Source organism: Canis lupus, chromosome 8 (genome assembly GCF_003254725.2).
Source record: "Canis lupus dingo isolate Sandy chromosome 8, ASM325472v2, whole genome shotgun sequence".
Lineage (NCBI taxonomy): Eukaryota > Metazoa > Chordata > Mammalia > Carnivora > Canidae > Canis > Canis lupus.
This window is the reverse complement of record NC_064250.1, coordinates 9,924,130-9,940,765: the sequence shown is the minus strand read 5'-3', so window position 1 is coordinate 9,940,765 and position 16,636 is coordinate 9,924,130. Positions and strand designations below refer to the sequence as shown.

Sequence of the window (16,636 nt, the reverse complement as noted above, 5' to 3'; positions counted from 1 at the left end):
ATTATTACTTTTAAGACTTTCTTGAAATACAAGAGGATTTATAATATCTCCTAACTCTAAAAAATACTTTTGTGGATAACCTGTAATCAATAATAACATTAAAAAATAATAACTTTTTTTACTAAACAATAATAAAAGCCAAGCTCCAAAAAAAGGTCAAATTTAATTAATCCTTTGTTATTTGGCATTCTATTAACTGTAACTCTCAGTTGGCACTTTCATGCATGTATACTATTATATTTGATGCTATCAATAAGCAAGATCTTAAAATATTCATGAATCTTCTGAATCAAAATAAATATTAAATTGCTTAATATTACGTGTTTCATGATGTTTACTTAAAAACTTGTCATTGAGGGCATCTGGGTGCCTCAGTTGGCTAAGTGTCTGCGTTTAGTCCAGGTCATGATCCTGGGGTCCTGGAGTCAAACCCTACATTGCGCTCCCTGCTCAGCAGGGAGTCTGTTTCTCTTTCTCCCCCTGCCTCCCCGCAACGCATGCACTCTCTCTCTCAAATAAAATCTTAAAAAAAACTCAAACTGGTCATTGAGTTTCACATACAAGGTGGCTTTCAAAGAGTCCTTTAAATCATTAAACGGTCATCAGTCTCTGTCAAGAAGCTGTGATAAAGTGTATACCAGAGTTTTTTTTTTTTCTTTCAAAGGCCTCAACATTTAAATATATTAGCTTACAGTTAAATTATCATTTCACATGTCTTGGTTTTTAAGCTTAAAATGTAAATAAACTTGGGGATTAAATCTGTTTTAATCATGTGAAATACAAACAAAATCCTTAGGTTAAAACAACAAAATCTTTTAAGTGGGTAGTACTCTAAAGTATTTATTAAAGTATTAGTTGTACAGTTCAATACAGTAAACTTTTTACATAAAATATGCTTTAATAAAGCTGTTTTTAAGTTATAAGTAGAGATAAAGTAACTGTCAAATCTTTACAATTTAAAATTCAAAGCAGGGGTGCCTGGCTAGCTTGGTCAGAGGAGTATGTGACTCTTGATCTTGGGGTCATGAGTTCGAGCCTCACACTCGGTGTAGAGACTATATAAATAAATAAGTAAATAAACTCTAATAAAAAATGTTAAAATAAAATAAAATTTAAATCAGCAAGGAACAAATTTTATATCAGAAAAGGCTTACAAAATTACTTACCTGTAAACAGTCTCTATGAAACCAAGCATTCTTACAACAAGGACTTCGTAATATACTGTAAGATGGAATAGGCTCAATAAATTCCAAGCAAATGGTACATGGCATGGAGTCTCTATAATTATTAGATGTAATTATTTGAACAGGTCGATGTTTCCAACAAAATGACCTAAAAGTGTAAATCATTTAGAAACATCTAATAAGTTACAAAGTATGAGGATAGAACTGCAATTCACATATATAAGAGGAAATTCATTTGTATTTCTCTCATAATTAACCTACAACAGACTGGAACTTTGGCACTGTAAATCAGTCTCATAATCTCTGACCAAGGAGAGTAGGACTTTCAGAAACTCCTAGAATTCCAATAACTAGTATTATGTTGAGAACCCTATGTAATATTGTTAGCAACAGCATTATACTCAACAATGTACAAAATTAAAGGACCTTAAAAATAAATATTTTAATCATGTAGTATATAAAATGCAAATAAAAATTTATTCCTAACCCATTAAATTTATTTCCATTTGTATTTTCTAAACTGTGGTTTTGTACATGCTAACAATCCATTAAACAGGTCAAGAACACAAAGACTAAAAGAAATAGAACACTTGTAATATCAAATACTAAAATTCGACGCTGGGGTGGCTCAGTGGTTTAGCGCCTGCCTTTGGCCCAGGGCGTGATCCTGGAGTCCCAGGATCGAGTCTTGCATCAGGCTCCCTGCATGGAGCTTGCTTCTCCCTCTGCCTGTGTCTTTGCCTCTCTCTCTCTCTTTGTCTCTCATAAATAAATAAAATATTTAAAAAATACTAAAATTCATAAATCTTGGATGTTTAAAGCTGGATTCATGAAGTAAATACTGTCAGGGGCACTTCGGGCCTTGGGGTGATTTATTTTTTGGACTCCTCCAAATTTAAATGCTGTCAATTTACTCAATGAGAAATACATATGGCCCGGCCCTGTGGAAAAAGTGGACCATAAATCTGAAGAGTGATATAAAAATCTAAACTTATGTAAGGTGGAAATTTTTACAAAACATGAATATTCATATAATATGAATAAAGTTTCATATTATATCCTAGAGCGGAAAATTGAAGGTGAATATTAATTGTTAAGTCCATTGAAGACTGGCAATTCCCAAGACTTTGCAGATAGAAATGACTCCATAAAGGAAGAAGTGAGCAATTTTAAACATATATATAAAACAACATATATGTAGCATGTATGTGTAAACTCAGTGTAGCTCTGAAGAGAAATTTTACAAAGGATTTAGATCATTGGGCTATCCATGTCCATTTTCCCCTTTTCCTTAACATTCATCTTTCATATTCAACAATTAACTTACGCAAAATTGCCAGTAAATTGGAAAATACATTCTCTCTGAAGTCCACAGGGGAAATGATAACTTCGTTTACATCGGGGTGCAACACATCCAATTGAAGCACCAGTTTTCTTGCAAATACTGCATTTCTAGAAGAAAATATGAAAACAGAGGTCATAACATACAAAATCTGAGTAATATAATATGACCAAGGTATAAATATTTATTTATACCAGGAATATAAATATTCCTGTGGGGAGTCAGAAAATTATTTCATCATACTACAGCTATGATGATGGCTTATTAAAACAATTTCTGAAAAAAAAAATGTTCTACCTAGAAACAGTCTAAAGACACTAAAGATTCATTCCTGTAACAATTTCTGATAAAAGAGTCATCTCTAATCTAACATGTGGATGGGACAGAGAAGCTTCTTTTCCTTTCTACCTAGCTGAAATATTTTCAACTAAAGGGTTTGTATAAATACAATGGCTATACATTAAAGTTCAAATCTCAATAAAAAAACACAAATAGGAAATATTCATCAAGAAGAATAGCAAAACAATATAAAAAAACAATCTGTGAAAAAAATTGGCTAGGATCACCCTATCCTAACCAAATGAAAGTGTTAAGATACCCATAATAGGTTACATAGTAACACCTGCCCCCCCACCCCACCCCAATCCCCTGCAAAAGATATGTTCAAGTCCTAATTCTTGGTACCTATGCATGTGACCTTATTTAGAAATAGGGTCTTTGTTTCTGTTTTTAAAGATTTCTTTTAGAGAGCGTTCATAATAAGAACACAAAGACTATTAGATGATTCAATCATTACTAAAATACAGAGTGGAATCTAAAACATCTTAGAACTCTTGAGATAGCCATTTTAAAATGGTTACTCATACAATCTTATGCTGGCCCATGGAGTACCACTAGGTCGTTGGAGATAACTTTGCCAACCTGAGGCTCTTTCAGTAAACTCGCATATGAAACTCTAGCTTAATGTCACAGATGAAAAGAACTTCTTCAGGATCAAGATATTCTCAAAGGTTCACAACGGGAAAGCCTGGGTGGCACAGTTGAGTGTCTACCTCTTGGTTTTCAGATCTCAGAGTTGTGGGATCAAGCCCTGAGTTGGGCTCCACGCTTAGTGCAGCATGCTTGATATTCTCTCTCTCTCCCCCCCCCCACCTTCTGCTGTGCTCTCTCTCTCTCTCTCTAAAATAAATAAATATTAAAGAAGAAAAAAAAGGTTCATAATATATTCAGAGAAAATTCAAATGTTTTTAAAAGCCACTTATTTCCAAACTACAAGGAGACCTTTTTTTTTTTTTTAAAGATTTTATTTATTTACTAATGACAGATACAGAGAGAGAAGCCGAGACACAGGCAGAGGGAGAAGCAGGCTCCATGCAGGGAGCCCGATGTGGGACTCGATCCCGGGTCTCCAGGATCACGCCCTGGGCCGAAGGCAGGTGCGCAACCGCTGAGCCACCCAGGGATCCCCCTACAAGGAGACCTTTTGAAGTCATCTTTCACAAGCTCACTATCATCAGGAGGTTGAAGAATTTTGATACAAATACTCTCACACCGTCCTAAGAAAAATGCCACTGATAACCTTTCTCCCAAGGTTTTCTCTTGCATCCCAGAGACTCTATCTTACCATCTAATCTCCAGTATCCTCAACATCTTCAAAACTAATTGCCTTCATTTTTTTTTTGCATCAACTAAAAAAAGATCTCTAAATGCTTGCTTCTCCTACAGAATTTCTTGAATAAAACTATCCTTATTTTCCCATCCTCCTTAATTTTCATCCAGACTTGACAAGGGTTGGGAATAGAATATGGAAAAAGGCAAGAGACAATCACAACATTGTTTCAGTTCTCTGTTGCAGGTTGTAGGTCACAATTTTGCCTTTATACTTTTCAAAATCTGGTTCTTTGAGCCTAATGACATCTACACCCTCTGTAGGATGTAACTTCTTCCACCTCCAGACTTTGGCACTTTTCTCTGTATCTTAATTCTTGTTACCATTGTAAATAACCCCTACATTGATGAGACAACCTTTCTTTGATTTCAACTATAATGTGTCAATGTCCTTCATCTCTACTCCAGAGTAACAATGAATCCTCTTATCACCATTATCAGTTCCAGTTATCATTCTCTGGACAGAATTCTCTATACTTCTAACTTTCTCATTTTTTTTAACCTTCTCATTTTCTAACTCTTATTACTTCTACTCAGACCAGATAGAACCCTGCAATCCTTTTCTTGCATTTAATACAATAGGTATCATACCATAGATTCACAAACTATAACGGAATGAAAAAAGGGTTAAAGTTTAGAATACTTATTTTGGAGAACATGAGAAGGCAATGAACAAAGGTACATAGTATCACAGGATGGTCACAAGAGGTGGAGATATCATAAATTACTGGTCTGCATAACTGTTTAATTTCCACCTCAACCCACTATGCCAACTCAGCAACCGAGGCATAAGAATAAAAAGTAAACATCTGGGTTGACTCAGGGTTAAAGGTTTGAAGAACAGCAGAGTGGAAGTCAGGAATAAAATAAATAGAATCAGCATTGTCATACGTATTATTTAGGGTTGGTTAACCTTGCTTTTATTTGCAAATTTTCAAAAAGTTCTTCTAAAATTTATCTTATTTGACAGAAATAAGCATTTAAACATAAAAGTCTTATAAATTTCCAATGGGGAAACTGGTGGAAAAAACATTCCCTAGTATGATGACACTTTTCATATTTAGTGTAATGAGTAAAACAATCTACTTACCAGTTTAGAAGCCCTGTTCACTTCTTTCCTGATGTCTTCTATTAGAAAACCATAAACTCCTTCTTCTTCTTTACCTCTCTGCCAAATTCCACTTGACATCAACTGTAAATATATTTTCAATTAGAAAACAGATTCTAAGAAACTAGCTTGAAATACATATATATGTAAAATCTGTGAATGTATAAAAATACATATATTGCATGAATATATAATATATATACACACATATGTAATGTTCCAATAAAAAAATGGACGTAACTTGAATTTCAAGGACCTCTTATAGTTATTTTTCATGGTCAAAGTAAGATGCTAATCACATTCTTTGATTTGGAAGACACTATACATTAACACTATACATTTAACCAAACAGGTTCTAAAAGTATTCCAGGAACTAGAAGAAAAAATACAAGGCAAAAAACACCTGTAATGAAGCTTTAGAAAAAAAGTAGTAAATACTAAAAGGTATAAATGTAGTAACAGTACAGTAAATATTATGGAAATAATTCAGTTCATCAGTGACATTTCAGGCTAACTTTAAATCTAGCTTGATTTTGGATCATAAAAGGTGTATTTATAGAAACCTATTGAATCGTGGTTAACATAGAAGTTTGAATTTTAATAAAAATTTTTTAACTTCAGTTTAAAAATATTAAGGAAATATGAATCAAGAAAACTCATGGAACTGTGAATAAGAAATCCTGGTTTGCAAACCAGGCTCTATGTCCAACTTTCTGAAACTACAGACAAGTAATTTAATGTCTCTCATCTTAAACACAAAAATAAAAACAGTGGACTAGATTGTCTTTCTAAGCTCTGCCATTCCATTTGTAACATTACTGTACTGTTTATAGTGAAATAGAATCTTATATAAGTGTTGAGCCTAGGGTAGGTATGTTTTGAATTATTATACTCATTAATGAAAAACAATATAAAGGAAATTTTCATCAAATTAAATATATTAAATAATTCAAGAATACTTCAAATTTGTGATTAGAGAAGATTATTGTTATCAATATAATAATATATCCTAGAGAAAACAAAAAAAAACACATTACTTAAGAATTGGTTATGGAAAAAAAACAATGATTAATAAAATAGCTCTCCTAATTCTACTGCATAAAAAGTAAACTAAACTCTCAGATAAATGAAAAGGTTTTCTTTGGTGATACAAAATTTAAGACTCCCAACTTACAAATAAATTTGGAATGCCAAATTCATGTTCTCTTAAATCTTGGTACAAAGTAATTAGGTTCTTAGATTAGCTAGAAGTCTGTCTAATGCACAGGGCACTTGAGACACAAAACTATAGTCTTAAAGAACCACCAAGAAATATGTTAGATGTTTTCTCGAAGCATCTAGAATTTTAACATGGATGCTGCGGTAGGTATAAAAACAGATCTACAAATTTGTGGATCCTAATTCCTTTCCCCTTGAACATGGGCTAGACTTAATGACTCACTTCTAACAAATAGAATAAAGTAAAAGTGACAGGAGTATGCAACTGTGAAGACTAGGTCATATGGTTCTATCTTGGTGTCTGTCTATCTATCCCTCTCTCCCTCTCTTTCATCACTTGCTCTGGAAGAAGCCAGATAACATGCTGTGAGTACCCTACAGAGCTACCTAGGAAGTAAGGAATAGAGAGGCCTCTTGACAACAGGGTTAATTAAGTACTAAGGGCAGAAGACATGTAAGTGAGGTATCAGAGGTGGATCCTCCAGCCCAAGTCTAGCCTCCATATGACTGAAACCTGAGCCAGAACTACATACAGTTCAGCCAATACCAGGATCCTGACCCTCAGAAAATGTTTGAGATAATAACTATTTAAGCTGTTAAAATTCAGGATAATTTGTTAAGTAGCAATATGTAACTCAAAGAGTATCGAGAAATATTGTGCTACTACTGACTGCAGCCTTGGCACACCAAGGCAATGAAGGTGCCATTAATATCTTATGGTATAGATTCAGTAAGTGAAAAGATGGTAGAAGGAAGGGCAAACAAATGAGACTAATTCTCAGTATGAAATCACTTTTTCTTTCTTCTGAGTGGCCCATATATTCACCTACTTCCTTTTCCACAAATATTTCTTTCTTTATTCAGAACCTTTCTTCCAAGTTCTCTGTGAAATAAAATACTTTCCTTTTACTCCCTGAACCTTCAAAGGACTCTTTTCTGAGATTTATCACTAGCAACAATGGAAACAAGAAAGTGATAAAAAGACAATTCCCTTAAGAGGTTTAATCATTTTTTCCTTTTTTCACTTTGGCCCTAAAAGGTTAGGCAAAAATATATAGATAATGATGACCGGTCTTCCTTCATACATATGAACTAATTTCACAATCTTAGGATTTGATAAATGAAAAACTTTATTTTACATAGAGGCAAAATGAGATCAAGAAAAAGTAAAATGACTTATCCAAATCTCAGAAACCAACCACCAAGATCTAATTGTCTTCTTTAGAAGAATATAAAATTTCCAGGATTTAATTATAAGTTATACTTACCAAACAATAGTAATGTACAGTGATATTCCATTTCTCATTAGTTTTCTTTTCTCCATATTTATTAGGACAGTCATCATTTTTTCGACAAAAAACACAAGCTAACAATGGAAAAAAGTAAATAGATATAAAAAATATTTTTAAATTTTTAAAATAAAACCTATGGAATTGGAGCTTCTCTCAAGTGATGTGTTCCATTCTTTCAGAGACAGCAAATCACATTATATTATTATCAGTAACTTAAAATTTCTAACACCTATTTCTAAAACAATAAACATCATTGTTTTAGATTTTACATTTTAAAGATGAATTTCAGTGTGTAATTAAAATGGCAACTTACAGGGTAATATCACAGAAAATAAGATTAGGAAACTACAAAATTCTTACTGCCCCACTAAAGCAACAATTAAGCTGCCAAAAACTGTCAGAATCAATTCTTCAGAAACTGAAATCTAATTTTAAAACTTATAAAATTAGGAGAATGCTCAATTAAGAAATAGAATGATATATTCTGATGAGCACTTTGTCTCATTTTAACTTACCTGCCTACCATCACCCACTCTCCAGCTGAGCAATGGTCTTAGGTATGATGGCCCATGCCCATGTTCCTGGTTTGGATTGTTCAAGAGGAGGAAAATGAACCTTTCTCTTAAAGAAAAGTGATTGTGTGTTTTGATCTATGTGGTGGAATCCTGAGGGTTGGGCTCAGATACTTGCCCTGATTTGCTGGTCTCAGAACTTTCTCCGTCAAGAGCATTTAAGACAAATATACTAGATGAAGCAGCATGGAGTAAAGGGTAAAGACAAGACAAGTAGGTGACAGACCAAAAGACCTAGGAAACAAAGGGCTGGGAAAAAGGAGAAACATAGATAGATAAGGGATTTGAAAAGCTCCCAAAGATACCAGGGAATCTGGAGGACACACATGGTCAAGACTGGATGCATGCTCAGAAAAGACCCCAGAAACACTTAAGTTTTCACCTCTGGCTGATCCTCATATAAGCCAATATGAAAAAAGAAAGGCCCCCAAAAATCAATAACAATTTTAACCTTAAAGAACTAGAAAAATAAAAGCATATTTAGCCAAAAGCTAGCAGAAGGAAAAAATAAAGACTATAGCATAAATGAAATTGAAAACAGAAAAACAATAGAAAATAAAAACCAAAGTTGGTTTTCTGAAAAGATCAACAAAACTAAGAAAACTTTAGCCAGATTGATCTAGAAAAGAAAGAAAATTCAAAACTTAGGCAAAAGCTACAGAAATCAAAATAGTGTTGTAGTGGCATAAGAACAGTGATACAGATCAATGGTGGGGGAGGAGTCCAGGAAAAAAATCTATATATCTATAGACATTAATTTTCAACAAGGATGCCAACCAAGGTCATTCACTGGGGAAAATATAGTCTCTTCATGCAAGGTAATGAAACTGAAACCCTACCTGCCACCATATACAAAAATTAAAACAGATTATAGATGGCGTGCCTGGGTGGTTAAGTCAGTTAAGTGTCTGACTCTTGATTTCTGCTCAGGTTATGATCTTGGGATCCTGGGATCATGCCCCACGTCAAGCTCGTGCTCAGCAGGGGAGTCTGCTTAAGATTCTCTCTGTCCCTCCCCCAGCTTGCATTCTCCTACGTTCTCTCTCAAATCAATCAATCTTTAAGAAAACACATTTTAAAGACCTAAATGTAAGCATCAAAACTAAACTCTTAGGAGAAAATATAGGGGCAAAGCTTTATAACCTTGGATTGGTTTCTTAGCGTTTACATGAAACCCAGAGCAAAGTAAAAATGGGAAAAAAATAGATAAATTGGATTCAAACTAAGTTTTAAACTTTGGTGTATCAAAGGACACTAAAGAAAGTATAAAGACAATCTACAGAATGGGAGTATGTATTTAGAAACCATACACATGTTAAAGGTCTAGTGTCCAGAATGCATAAGAAATTCTTATAACTCAACAAAAGAAATTCTCAAAACTCAAAAACAACAGTCTTATAACTCAACAAGTGTCCAGAATGCATAAGAAATTCTTATAACTCAACAATATGGAGCAATGATCCAAATAAACATTTTTCCAAAGAAGATACATAAATAGCCAATAAGCATTTTAAAAGATATTTAGCATCATTAATCATCAGGTTAATGCAAATCAAAACCATAATGAGATACCACTTCACATCCATTAGGATGGCTACAATTAAAATGTCAAAAATTAACAAATGTTGGCAAGGATCTGGAAAAATAGGAATCCTTTTACACTGCTGGTGGAAATGTAAAATGGTACAGTGACTTAGGAAAAATAATTTGACAGTTCCTCAAAAACGTGTAACATAGTTACCATATGACCCAACAATTCCACTGTGTAGCATATGACAAAGAACTGAAAATTATGTTCAAACAAGTACTTGTACGCTAATATTAATAATAGCACTGTTCTCAATAGCTGAAAAGGAAAAACAAACCAAATGTCCATTGATGAATGGATAAATTAATGTTATATCCATACAATGGAATATTATTCAGCTATAAAAAGAAATGAAGTACTGATACATACTACAACATGGATGAGCCTAGAAACATTATGCTAAGTAAAAGAAGGTAAAAGCCAAGTACAAGAGGTCACATACTATATGACTCCATATAAATAGATCACATTATCGAGAATAGGTAAATTCACAGAAGACAGACAAAAAAGCAGATTGGTGGCTTCCAAGGACCAAGGAGAAGGGAAATGAAAAGTGACTGCCTAATGGGTAGTTTCCTCTGAGGATGATGAAAATATCTTAGAACTAGATACTGGTGATGGTTTTACAACATTGTGAATGTACTAAATGCCACGAAATTGTACACTTTAAGATAGTTAAAATGGTGAATTTTATGTTATGTGTATTTTACCACAATAATAATTTTAAAAAGGCAAACTGTAGAGTCAGGGAGATCTGAGTTAAAATCTCAGCACTACATTCTTGCCGTGTAACCTTGGAAAAGTGACAAATATAATTAAAATGTATGACAGCTACATATAACTGAATAAACATTATTTTTCTAACTTATGATATTTACTTGTACAGAAAATTTCTAATAACATACAAATAAAACAATAAGAAAATCACTAGCTGAAGAGAAAAGACTGAGAATCTCAAGGCAGCAAACCAATACAAGATGAAAGGAGCTTGAATCTCTGCATGGAGCAGAAACTCCCCATCTATTCCAACTCCCCTAACCAAACCACACACTGAATAGTAACATAAGGAAGTAATAAACTTTTGTTGTGCTAAACCAGTAAGACCTGGGCATTTACCTATTTAGCAGTTAGTCTTATTTACCTTTAACTAATACATGTAATCAAGAATGGATGTTATACATGAAATGGTATGTTCGTTAACAAGCTACTCACAAAATGATTCCAGGACTGGAAAAAAACGTCATGAGCTAATAATATTTAATGTTGTAAAATACCTCCTCTATATTTGCCCTCCCTCACTACAGGTTAATAAGATAAGCCACAAACGAAAGCCCTTTCGTCAATCTTTCAAAAGATTTCAACTCCTTTTCTTTCTGACCACATCAACTCCAGCAAATTGCCATTTGTTTACTGGACATCTTATACCAGCAGCTCTCATCTTAATTCCTTCATCTCCAGTGCCTATATTTTTAGTTCTAGTTCTGTAGATCGTCTAGTGTACATGCAACTATCAAGGGGAAAAGGAATATAATGAATTAGCTGAGACTACAGAACAGAAGAACAGAAGTACTCATGATGAGCGCTGGATGGAGCTGCATTTGCTATTATGCTGTGGACCAGCAGCTTTTCCATTTGTTCCCTTCCTCCCTTCACCCAGTATATGGAGACACTGGATACAAAATAGACAGGCATGCTTTTTTAAGTAGACTGCTTTTGTTTGTATTTGCACTTAGTTGTTTTTTAATTTTAATATTTAAAATTCAGTAACATTGTTCTGACTTCATTGTATTAAGATCACCTTTTAACTATGGCAAATCATACTGGTTGTATTAAAATAATGATATAAACACATTCATATAAGTAAAAAACTGAGCCAATCTTAGGTAAAATATTAAGTAAATAACAGTAAAGGTAGTGTTTGCAGTCCACAAATATATGAAGGTAGTCCATGAATTACTAAGTTTCAGAACAATTAGCACAGTTGATAGAAGCTGCTAGGTAAAAGCAGAAAAGCAAAGCAGAGGGAGAAGTAAGAGCACAAATTTCCTCATCCAGTATGATGGAGAGATGATAAAGAGTTAACAAATAATTCTCTATCAGTGAAGGTTAAGATAGTTTTAAGTGTAATATTTTAATTTGTGAAGGAATAAAAAAATAAATCTTAAAAAGAGGATAGATGAGGGGAGTAGTGGCAGAAGAGTATAAAATAAGAATTTAAATTTCTCACATTCCATGTTAGCAAATTAACATATACTGTACAAACTATAAATGAAGAAATCAACAAAGACAAAGGTCTCTGAATCTATTTGATATTGTTATGAGCACCTTCAGATAAGTTTTCCTTTTCATATTAAGTTTTGTGTTTAAAATGGTCTCACCTGCATTTTTCCTTATGTAAGAAAGTCATACAAAAAGATGAAAAAAAATGTTTATTAAATAAATAATGCTGTTTTATTCAGATACAAAGCATATCTGAAAAATACATATAGAGGATACAAAAAAAATTTGGCAAACTGTCCTCTTACAACAGATTTTTGTTGAAATGAATACACATAATATTATACTTTTGTATACAGATGTATGAACAAAGCATGGATCAAGGAACTCATTCCTACTTTTTGAGTCAGCATTCTTTTTTTTTTTTTTTAAAGATTTTATTTATTCATGAGAGAGACAGAGAGAGGCAGAGACATAGGCAGAGGGAGAAGCAGGCTCACCACAGGGAGCCTGATGTGGTACTCGATCCCAGGACCTTGGGATCAGGACCTGAACCAAAGGCAGAAGCTCAACCACTGACCCACCTAGGTGCCCCTTCAGTCAACATTCCAAAAAGTTTTATTGTAATAAAAAAGCAAGAGTAAAATATCTTAATATTTTAAATTAGCTTTGAAAATGTCTTAAATATTTTACTTACCAAGATTCTGTGAGGCACCAGGTTTATTTTCATTCATTTTACTAGGAGAAATAAGAACATACAATATAGCCATCTTAATTTCTAAAGCTTCAAATTATCCACTTTAATAAAATTTAGTCACTGCAAAATTACAAATAAGTTGCATAATTATTTCTTTCCGTAGTACTTAATTTCCTTATCTTTCACACATCTAAAAGCATTAGTTTTCAACAAGCAAGTTAAAGTCTGGGAACATTGTTAAAATTGAAGGGAATGTTTTTTAGTTGTCAAAAAGATTAAGATGACTACTGGCATTTAGTGGAAAGAGGTCATCACAGGATATCCTATAATGCACCAAAAAGATACAATAGTCTAAATTTTCAAATTTCCAGCTGGACATTTGAATATTTTAAAAAAACAAAACAAAACCCTATTGTAATTACATTAACCTAAAACTTAAAATTATAATTCAGAATAATGATTCAGGTCCACAACACAAACAACTATAATAAAAATATTTTAAATTTTACCAATGACCTTAATGCAAACATTATCACATATTACTTTGTATTATGTTTATTTGAATTTTTTAAATTCTTCAGCTACACTGGCAAACTCCCCAAGGGTAAAATTCTGTATCATTCAGCACAGTGTTAATAAATATTTGAATAGGACCGGCACTTATTCCAGAGATACTGATATGATGGGCAAGGTTCTAAATTACATTTTGTATGTGGTTACATCTTCTCCTCCTCTTCTCCTTCTCACTGCAAGGACCCAAGGCATCTCTTGGTGGACACTGTGATGAAGTTCTGCCTAGATATTTGTAAGATAATTACGTTTACCTTAAAAAAAAAAAGGTGTCTAAATATTTTTGTTATTCCTACTCTCAGAATTCTGCCCTAAATGAGCTTTCTCATAGTTAAAAATAAATATAAAAGAATTAAAAGTGAACATCAACCTTACATGATGGGGAAAAGTACCATAGGAGTATGTAGAGAATCATGCTGAAAAGCCTCCAAATGTCATTCATTAGCTAGAAGTTGATTATAAGAAAGATCTCCAATGCTAGCAAAACATGTATAGGAAAGGTTTATCCTACGTATGCCAATATCTAATAAGCACTTTATGTAGTTTTCCAAAGTATATTAGTATACACAATTCCACATAGACCAATGGAACAAAACTAGAAAGCCAAGAAAAATATTTTCCAGTCATTTGATTTTCAACAAAGGTAACAAAGCAATCAATGGGGAAAAGAAAAATCTTTTTAACAAACACTGCTGGAAAAATTGGATATCCATATGGAAAACAAATGAACCTTGATCCAAACTTCACACCATGAAAATTCTAGTTTCAAGTGGATTACAGACCTAACTGTAAAAGGTACAATTACAAAACTTTTACCAGAATAAGTAAATTATACTACATAAAAATTAAAAGCTTCCACTCATCAAAAGATATAATTAAGAGTAAATATGCATGCCACAGACTGGGAGAAAGTATTCATAAAAGATGTGTCTGGCAAAGACTTGTACATTGAATATATAAAGAACTCCAACAACTCAATAAATATAAAGCAAACAATCCAATAAAAAAAATTGGGCAAAAAATATGAATGGACACTTCATAAAGGAAGATATGTGAATGGTTAATAAACACATGAAAAGTTGCTCAACAGCATGGTGCTGTTGGCTGGCTCAGTCAGTAGAGCATGTAACTCTTGATCTCAGGGTTATAAGTTTGAACCCCAACACTGGGTTTAGAGATTACTTAAGAATAAAAACTTTTTAAAGATTTTATTTATTTGAAAGAGAACAGAGAGAGAGAACATGAGGGAGGTGGAGGGGCAGAGGGAGAGGGAGAAGCAGACATCCTCCTCAGCAGGGAGCCCCACTCGGGCCAATCCCAGGTCCCTGGGATCATGACCTGAGCCAAAGGCAGATGCTTAATCAACTGAGCTACCCAGGTACCCCTAAAAATAAAATATTTAAAAAAAAAAAGATTAAAACTACTATGACAGACCATTTCATACCCAAAATAATGGCTAAGATTAAGAAGACTATCAACATCAAACACTGGAAAGGATATGAATCAACTGAGACACTCACCTAAATTGTTGGTGGAAATGTAAAATAGAGTTCTGACACTTTAAGGTTAAACGTATACCCATACGTTTGATTCAAGAATTTCACCTCTAGTTATTTATTCAAAAGAAATAAAAACATATATAGACAGAAACCTTATTCAAGAATGTTCATAGCAACCTTCTTCATGATACTCCAAAGCTGAAAACCCAGTAGTTCACCACTAAGAAAATGGATAAACAAACTGCAGTTTATTGATAAAATACAATACTACTTAGCAATAGGAGTGCCTGGGTGGCACCATGCCTTTAATATGTTGAGACATGTTCCTATGGTTTTAGGCTGACTTTTAGATATTAGGAGAAAAAAATGGTTAGGCAAATGACAGAAAACAAACAATTGCTGAAAATTATTCAGGAGTTCTGTATACTATTCTTGTATTTTTTCTCTAAGCTTAAAATTATCAAAATTAAAAGCTATCCCCAAATTGATGTTCTTTTTTTTTTTTTCTCCCAAATTGATGTTCTAAAGACAGTGCGTAATTCATACTTTTGACCAGCTGACATTAGCCTCTTCCTAATCCTCAGGAACTGAAATAAAACTTTTTTCTTAAGCCTGATTGATAATTGCTTTATTTCAAACAGTATCCAAAACAAACCTAAAAAAAAAAAAAAAGATTATTCACATATTTTTAATTAATTTTATCATGTTTTCCTACCAGTGCATGAACTTTGAGACTTTCTAAGTGGAAAGAATAAAACAATGTTATGTAAATATATGTCTCAATAATAGCCCAAGTCTTAAGACTTGGTCTTCTAAATAATACCAAACTTAAGACACCATGAACAATTTACTAAAGAGTTCCAAGAAGCCAATGTCAAGAGGTATTCTGAGTCTCTTCCACTGCTTACCTCCACTTGATCAGTCAGTGATACTTTCAAAAGGGGAAGCCTGATTTCCCCCTCCTTGATTGTGGCCACGCTTAGTAATTTGTTTCTACCAAAAAGTCTGGCAGAAATGACAATGCATGACTAGGTCATAAAAGGCACTGTGACTTCCTCCGTATTCTCTATCATGGTTAAAGCTAGCTGCAAAGTCATAGAGATTTTGAAGATGCTCCTTGGAAAGGCCCACTTACCAAGGAAATGAGGCACTTATCCATAGCCATTTGAGTGAGCCATTTTAGAAGCAAATCCTCCAATCCCAATTAAAATACCTTCATATGACTAAAGACTAGCAATCTGAGAGAAACTTCATGGGAAAGCCTAAACCAAAACCACACAGTTAAGTTGCTGCTAAATTTCTGACCCACAGAAACTGTCAGATAATGTTTGTTTTTCTAAGTCACCAAGTTTTGGATGATTTGTTATACACAGCAACAGATAATTAATACAATAAAGTAAGCCAAATTCCCTTGTTATATCCAGATTGCTTTTATAAAAGCTTTTTGGTGAGATTTTTAGGATTTTCAGTATATAAGATTGTGTCATCTACAAATAGACAATTTTACTTCTTCCCTTCTGATCTGGATGCCTTTTATTTCTTTTTCTTGCCTGACTGCTCAGGCTAAGAATTCTACCCATGTTACATAGGAATGGTGATAATGGGCATCTTCTGTTTTATTCCTGATATTACAGGAAAAGCTTTCAACCTTTTACCATTCAGTATGTTAGCTGTGGGCTTG

The 16,636-nt window shown here is 33.4% G+C and overlaps 1 protein-coding gene across 7 annotated transcripts in view; it reads right to left on the bottom strand.

Moving 5' to 3' along the window:
* G2E3 (G2/M-phase specific E3 ubiquitin protein ligase) overlaps positions 1-16,636 on the bottom strand; it is a 54,516-nt gene that overhangs the window by 27,201 nt on the left and 10,679 nt on the right. For 3 of the 7 annotated variants that reach the window (XM_049113600.1, XM_049113602.1, XM_049113599.1), the window contains 5 exons: positions 12,887-12,927; positions 7,789-7,886; positions 5,285-5,386; positions 2,512-2,636; positions 1,167-1,332 (listed from right to left, as the gene is read on the bottom strand). In XM_049113600.1, the coding sequence (XP_048969557.1) occupies positions 1,167-1,332; positions 2,512-2,636; positions 5,285-5,386; positions 7,789-7,886; positions 12,887-12,923 (528 nt within the window). In that variant the 5' untranslated portion in view covers positions 12,924-12,927. Of the gene's footprint in view, positions 1-1,166; positions 1,333-2,511; positions 2,637-5,284; positions 5,387-7,788; positions 7,887-12,886; positions 12,928-13,589; positions 13,682-15,863; positions 16,050-16,636 lie in introns of those variants that run through there. The other 4 variants (XM_049113596.1, XM_049113597.1, XM_049113601.1 and 1 more) reach the window with 3 other exon arrangements.